The sequence below is a fragment of the Nothoprocta perdicaria genome, unplaced genomic scaffold (assembly GCF_003342845.1).
Source record: "Nothoprocta perdicaria isolate Ctin4 unplaced genomic scaffold, notPer1 scaffold_46, whole genome shotgun sequence".
In the NCBI taxonomy this organism is placed as follows: domain Eukaryota; kingdom Metazoa; phylum Chordata; class Aves; order Tinamiformes; family Tinamidae; genus Nothoprocta; species Nothoprocta perdicaria.
The window spans coordinates 2,793,295-2,800,775 of NW_020455710.1; the positions used below are offsets into that span (position 1 = coordinate 2,793,295).

The 7,481-nt window shown below is 46.6% G+C and overlaps 1 protein-coding gene across 1 annotated transcript; it reads left to right on the forward strand.

Moving 5' to 3' along the window:
• The first annotated feature begins 34 nt into the window (after positions 1–34).
• Positions 35–6,553, forward strand: ADAP2 (ArfGAP with dual PH domains 2). Its single transcript, XM_026046775.1, has 10 exons — positions 35–122; positions 834–964; positions 1,619–1,710; positions 1,821–1,906; positions 2,217–2,326; positions 2,971–3,117; positions 3,875–3,958; positions 4,780–4,842; positions 5,100–5,177; positions 5,741–6,553. The coding sequence occupies exons 1-10, from the start codon at positions 35–37 to the stop codon at positions 5,957–5,959; spliced, it is 1,098 nt and encodes a 365-aa protein (XP_025902560.1). The 3' UTR covers positions 5,960–6,553.
• Positions 6,554–7,481: the final 928 nt, after the last annotated feature.

The window sequence follows — 7,481 nt, forward strand, 5'->3', positions numbered from 1 at the left end:
TTCCCGGCCGGCCATGGTGATGATGGTGATGATGATGATGGAGCGAGACCGCAACAAGTCGCTGCTGCTGGAGCTGCTGCGGGCGCCGGGCAACGAGCGCTGCGCGGACTGCGGCGCGCCCGGTAGGGCCGGGCCCGGGAGCGGGGCAGGCGCCGCCCGCGCCCGCGGGGGCTCCGCGCGGGTCCCGCCGCCAGGAGCCCCGCGCAGGGAGGTGCTGGCGCGGGAGCCGCTTCCCCGGGGCTGGGGGAGCAGAGCCCGCGGGAAACCGCGGAGCGGCTGCGGAACCCACGGGGAACCCGCGGAGGGGCTGTGGAGACCACGGGAAAAACGGTGGAGGGGCTGCGGAGCCCGCGGGAAACCCGCGGAGGGGCTATGGAGCCCACGGGAAACCCGCGGAGGGGCTATGGAGCCCGCGCTGTGCGGCCGTTGCCGCTGCGTGTGCGGGATGCGATAAGGGGAGGTGGTGGAAGGTCCCACTCAGGAACCTGCTGCGGCTCCGTGGGGTGGTTTTGGGGCCGCCATGCAAGCGGGCGCTGTCCCGGCTCCGGAGGAGGGTTGTTCTCCTTGGGTTCCTTGGCGTCGCTGTCAGGCTGCTGGCACAGGCTCGTTAATTTTCAACAGATGTGCAGACAAACGCGAGGAACCCGGGGCGCAGGGCTGCGCTCGGTGCTGCTGGAAGCCAGCGCCAGGTCTGCATGCGCCGAGGTGACAGCTTGAAGTGCAGGGGCTGCCTTGGCTGCTGGGCCCAGGCTGAGCAGCGCTCCTGCTCTTTGTCCTTGACGGTGGCTGTGCCTTGCCCCATGTGTTACCATTTTCTTTGTGCTTCTGTCTAGATACAGAGTGGACTTCCTACAGACTTGGAATATTCATTTGTCTGAATTGCTCCGGGATCCATCGCAATCTTCCTCAAATCAGCAGGGTCAAATCCATTTGGCTTGACTTCTGGGAGAACGATCTTATCGAGGTACAGGAGATTTAAGCAAGATTTTGCTTTTTTTCCTCCACCTTTCAGCATAGTCTTCTCTGTCTCCCCATTCACCTGCCATCCCCATGGACAGAGGAGCAGAGCTGCCAGGGACAAGTTAACTCCAAGGGGAGTAGGGAGAATTTAGGTGCTACTTGCTCGTTGCTTTTCTGGTTTGTGTAGCACATGGTAACGACACGTTGTGGTTTGCAAGGCTGCAGGTACTTTCAGAGGGCGCCTACTGTTTAGTAAGCAAAACACCCTTCTTAAGTGTCCGTTCAGCCTCTCATCCTTCTCCCAAGTTGTGTTTCTTTGTATGACCTGCAGTTTAGGGCTAAAGGAGATGATATAGGGAGATCACAAACAAATATATTTTCTCCTCGTTTTCTTTTGTTCTTTTAATCATCAACCACAGTCTTGTGATCCTTTCTGTCTGGTTCAGGACTACAAACAGATATTAAAAGGGCCATCCGCCTAAAAAGTACAATCTGTAAGTGCCAAAACTATATAAACTTATGCAAACATACACAGAGGGCTATGGCAGGACTGAGCAAAAAGTGCAGAGCTCCCTTTGATCCGATTTTCATTTTATGTTAATGATGCAATTTTGATTTTGGAGTGGTCTACCTAATGGAAACTTCTTTTATATTTCAGTTTATGAAAAGTCATGGGAACCTTCATGCCAAAGCTAAATATGAGGCAAAAGTCCCTCCCTACTACTACATCCCTCAGTCCAAAGACTGCTTGTAAGTTGCTGGTTTATTCAGTACTACAGAGCTACCGAATTCCTGAAATCCTGAATCTGCAAAAAATGAATTTGAGGCAAATCAGCTTTATCCATGTTTTCTTCTTTCAGGGTTTTAAGAGAACAATGGATTAGAGCTAAATATGAGCGTGAGGAATTTGTTGCCACCCAGGTCTTTCATGATCCTTGTTCTGCAGGTAAAAGTTAAAGTTGTGAGGGAAAAGGTGTTACCCATAGGGCCAGCACCACAGTGCTCTGTTTGAAGGTGTTTGAGGATGGCTTGCAGTATTTGAGCTGCTGGATGTGCAGGCCCTGCTTCTGAGTCTATAACCGTGGGAAGCTCCCAAAGAAGGCACTTTACATGAGTGCAGGGAGCGTTTAGCTCACGTGTGTGATCTTACAATTCTTTGGCTTGCCACTGATTTTTCTGCATTTGAGGTGAAAATTTTCAAATGGGGGAAAAAAAGTCTAGAAACTCTCTGACGTGTGTCTTGGTCGAGTCTGCAGGCAGCCGTGAGGGATTCCTCTGGAAGCGAGGACGGGACAGCAGGCAGTTCCAGAAGAGGCGGTTTATTCTGTCAGCAGGGGAAGGGATCATGAAGTACTACACCAAAGAGGTGAGTCCTTGGCCAGAGCTGGCTGGGCCTGAAGCCGCCAACATCCAGCTGCAAACCTAGCAATAACAGCACTGGTAGCGTCGGCTCTGCCCGCCTGTTTGGAGCTGCCCAGGCACCTCCCCGCTGACATCTGTGGTATCTCAGGCAGTTGCTCGTTTGGGTGTAGCCCTTTTCCTTATCCCTTAGCCCCAAAACTGCCTCCTTGTTCAGTGAGTGAAGGAAAGGGATACTGGAAGCTGAATGGCAAGGTAGAAGAGATGTCTGTTGGCAGCTGTTACTTCTAACGTTACCGAAATATTCTTCCAGCAACTTCTGTCATTATCATCTCCGAGGTGTCTCTTTTCCACGGGAGAGGGTTGTTACTTGCTCTGCAACTGTAAGGCTGGAGAGAGAATCCATTCTTTCCTGTTCAGAAACATCCTTCTCAAACAGCCACCCAGCACTGTTAGGGAAAGGGAGTCATTCTTATAAGTAATTTTATGTGACACAAGTAATCAAGGCTTCATATATCAGGCATATCTGATATGCAGATAGTTTGGGATGCCACCTTTCTGCTCAGTAGGGATCTAATTCTCATGCAGTTCATCTGTGGTCCACTGTCTGCCCTAAGAGTACTTTAATAAACTGTGTTTTTCATTTCACAGTGTAAAAGTCCAAAAGCTGTTATCAGCATTGAGACACTGAATGCGATGTTCCAGACAGAGAAAATGAAACATGCTCATGGGCTGCAGATCACGTTCAACACAGATGGTCAAATACGGAACCTTTTTGTCTATCATGAAAGTGGAAAGGTAAGTACCAGAGGGATTTTGGAATGAAAAAGATTCTTAGGTGCCGGATCTGTAGTTTGGAAAAGATGCTGCTCCTGCAGGATCTGATTTTATTTCAAATTGCTAGGATTTGTAGAATATAGAGAAATGCAGAATTTGACATTAGTAGCTATAGTTGGTCTTATCTTGCTCCTGTTCTGTGGAGGGCTTATGTTCATCTTCACACACGGAATAATCCAAAGGCTTCTGTGGGGCGCATACATAAGATACTATAAGATAGATATTTAATAACTTTATACTGTTCAGTGGTTATATGATTTGAAGTCTTCTTGACACATATACACTATCCAATTACCAAATACAATTGTATATGCAATATACTTCAATATATTGTTGTTCTTCATTACATCTACCCAAAACATGACAATTTTAAAAATAGGAGTCTAAAGGGCTTTTTAGGTTCCTGGTCTTTCCTTTTGCCGTAGTTCTTAAGTCTTTCCAGGTACAAAAGTTTTTCAACTATTTGTAATTGAATAAACTGAAAAAGGCTGTGTACACAGAACAGGGTGACTCCCCGAACAGACAAGTCAAGGAGTCTGGGCATTTTAAAAGTATTTTGGAGGTTCATTGTTTCTTGGATGTCTGGAATGAGGCCCTGACACCCTGACCCTTTGGGAGAAAATGCATCTTTGCAAAGTCGCCGGAAGGCGTAAGAGAGGCTGCACTTTTCCCCCTTGTGTTATCCTTGCTTTTTGTTTGCATTTGCTGTTTCCCCTAGGAGATTGTTGACTGGTTCAATGCTATTCGGGCAGCACGTTACCATTACCTGAGAACCACTTTTCCTGATGTTCCTGAGGCTGAGGTGAGAACCACCCAGGGCTTAAAGCAGCCTGTGCAAACACAGCAGGAGAAATCATTTTCTCTGGGGCTAAAGCTGTGAGTTGGTGGCAGCAGCCTTGCCGTGTATGAAGCTGGCATAGGCTTGAATAAAACTACTCATTGATTCTGACTGTGTGATGGCCTCGGGTAAAAATGCATAGAAATGGTGGCAAACACACAAGCAAATGTAGTAACGCAGAGAGAGCCAACTTTAGAGATAATAATTCTGTAAGATTAACTTTGATAATTTCTGTTAGGAGACTGTGCTATTTTTTTCCCAGTTATTTGATATATATGAAGCTTTTTCTATCTGCACAGCTAGATATAGATGAATTTTGGATAAAAAAAGTCCAAATATTTTGGATAAAAAGACTCAAAACTTTGTCCCTCCTCCTGGTGGAGTTTGGATGTACAAGTTAAATCTTTGCTGTTTTTCAGAATATATTTGTGTTTAATTACACAAACTGTGATAACAAGAAAAGTGACACTAATCACTAAATAGTGAGTGAGCCTAAGGAATAGACAGAGGAGGTGGAAGGAATGGCTGCCCTGTAGATAACCTGCAAAAAAAGGAACTCTACATTCGGGCCATAAAGTCTCCATGTGATCCTTTTAAAGAGTAATCTGTGAAACAAAACAAACCCATTATGTTCCTTTTTATTTCAAACTTCCCTTTTACTGAGCAGTCAAAAAACCTCAGTCCCCAAAAGCTAAAATTGATGGTGATTGGCTTGAACGGAAACAGAACAGAAAAGTGAGAACGAAGGACGTGGCAGACATTTTTGTGTGCGTTTGTTCCCCTAGCTCATACCCAGGATTACAAGAGAATATACCAAAGAAGGATACATGGAGAAAACAGGACCAAAGGTATGTTCAGCTTACTTACTGGGCATTAAGCAAACAGGATTTTTCCAGTTGGAGAATATTTGATAATGCTGTGCTGATTAATAGAAAATTGTTGAGTGACTAATTGCTTTCTGGGTCAATGAAAGAGATTCAATTCTAGCCTATATTATCCTTGGAAATTATGTTTAATTTTGTGTGGAAAATAAGACAGGAAAGGGAGTCCTTTTGACTCCCCTTTGAGACTTGGTCTTTAAAGAGCTTCTACCATCTCCTTGCAGCAGAAGGAGGCCTTTAAGATGCGCTGGTTCAGCCTGGACTCTCAAGAGAGGATCCTGATTTACTTTAAAAATCCGCTGGTAAGAAAACTGTTCTTCACTGCTCCCCAGGTCCCTCCACGAGGTAGGCAGAGCTCTTGGCACTCTCTGCCAGTGGCTACACAAGCTCTTCAGCTCCTTTGTTGCTGGCTCTCTTTGGAGCTTAGCAATTTGGGAACTCTGGTCTTCTTAGTTTCTGCAAGGAAGATCCAAGTCTTAAAAATCACTATATCTACCATGAGCTGTTATAGCCCTCGCTCCCAGCTCATTGCAAGTGGGTATGTAGCATTAGGTGAATGCTAATAACAGGCTTGAGAGCCCCCCATTCCTAACACTGAATGCTTCCCAACACCTGACACATTTGACCCCAAGAATATCCTCCCGTGCCCCTCCTGAACACCCTTAAGCTCTGCACAGGCAGGTCCTCACTTCTTTCTTTGGAGAACAGCTGTGTAAAAAAGCTGTTGTGTTTCCTGCTACTTGTCATCAGAGCTACGTCTGCTCCATGGTTCCCCGTTCCTGCTCCACCTCAAAGGACAGAACAGTGGCTGCTGGAGCCACGCTGTCGGCTGGCTAATGGGTGTCTTCTGGTTCCTTCTTTCTAGGATGCATTCGAACAGGGCCGTGTTTATATTGGAAGTGCAGCTGAGGGGTATGAAGTACGAGATGGCTTTCCCCAGGGAGTCCAGGTGAAGAAGAGGAAACCAGGGATCACTGTGGTGACACCAACGAGGGAGTTTGTGTTTATGTGTGATAATGACAGTGATCAGAGGGAGTGGATAGATGCTTTGAATGGAGTCCTTGCCCAGCCTTTGACTGGCTAAGATGAGCACAGAATTCCAGTGAACTGCACTTTTGGGTTCTTTCCAGCACTGCTCTGTGACCTCCTTCTGCTGGCGAGGATGGTGCTCAAGGCCCTGCACAAAGGACTTCTTCCTTGAACAGCTGCAGGCACAGAGGAGGCAGAGAAATGAGTAAGAGGGAGATACAGAGGTTTGGAAAGGATCTTTTCCCTGCAGAACCTTGCATGAAGTGTCTTCTCCCTTCCCTTCTCTGTTTTTGAGAGGAGGCAGCCTTCCTCGCCTGATGTAGGATGAACTAGGCTGTGTTGTCTTATGGAAAAAGGAACAAGGTCAGCCAGAAGTTCTGACTGCAGGAGAGACTGAGCCTTGTAGGTGCTCTTATTACCAGATCCTCCCTTCTGGCTTTGGTCTGAGGTCAGAAGAGTACTCTTATGCATCCCATAGGATGTATTTGATAATCCAGCCCATGGCATGTATCCTGCTCATGAATGTGGTCATCTGTTATACAAGTACATAAAGCCAGTGACAAGAGGAAAAGCCATCACTACCAGGAGAATGCAGGTGTCCTGTCGAATAGGCCCGTGCTGGATGCACTGGACGGAGCAGAACCAAGCAGTGCCATGCACTGCTGCTGACACTAAGTGCGTGTAAAGCTGGGTGCCTCTGCTCTCCCTGCCCGCAGCTCCTCTCCACACAGTGATAGGGTCATTTTCAATGGGTTTAATGTTTTCTACAGTGTTATATTTCTGGTGCAGAAATTATTAAAATAAAAGTCATGTTCAAATTGCAGAGGATACTGTAATGGAATCAATCTGATGACAAATACACCTAGCTCCTTGGTTTGGGCAGTTTCTGCTATTTTACTCTTTTGTAAGTGGCAAGTCAGACATGTGAACACCATTTTTTTTTCCCAAAGCAACCCTAGACAGTGGCACCTCAGCCAAGACAGGATGAAGATCTGCTGATCTGTCCTAGTTCCTGGAAGTCTCTCTGAAGCTTTGGGTTCTAGATCCTCTTAATGAGTTGGTCTAATCCTCGCATTGAAAAGCAGAAGCTACTTTTAAACGTGTTATCTTCAGTGACCTGCTTGAAGATACTCAGTGAGAGTATCAGCACTGGCAAAGGGCAGTGAATACTCCCTGATCGGGTACCACTTAAACCATCCCATGCAGGAATCAGTGAAGATGGACACTCTGATAGAGTGCACTGATTTTTTTTCTTGCTGGATGGAGTACGAGGTTTGATTCTGCCAAGCAAATATCTATTTGACTCTTCTCTTTTAATACTGCCTTAGCTTGCAAATCAGGCGGAAGTCTTGCAAGCCAAGTTTCTGGTGAATCTGCTACCTCTTGCTGATGCTTGCCAGTCAGTCTGAAATGCCCAGAATAGTTTTCCTCTTGTACAGAAATGAGGAAGTTTGATATGTGCAGGGATCTGTGAGGGGGTTTTGCGTGTGTGTGTGCATGCAATAGTGTGGAAATTTTGTTTGAGCTGGATTTTCATTCTGCCTCTCAGCTGGCTCTTCACTGTCTAACCCCAAGCA

What these genes read in the sequence shown, in the direction of transcription:
- ADAP2 (XM_026046775.1), top strand. Translation starts at nt 35, where the DNA reads ATGATGGAGCGAGACCGCAACAAGTCGCTGCTGCTGGAGCTGCTGCGG. An exon ending in TCATGATCCTTGTTCTGCAG is followed by an intron (nt 1,907 to 2,216) that starts GTAAAAGTTAAA and finishes TCGAGTCTGCAG; the next exon opens with GCAGCCGTGAGGGATTCCTC. An exon ending in TTTACTTTAAAAATCCGCTG is followed by an intron (nt 5,178 to 5,740) that starts GTAAGAAAACTG and finishes CCTTCTTTCTAG; the next exon opens with GATGCATTCGAACAGGGCCG.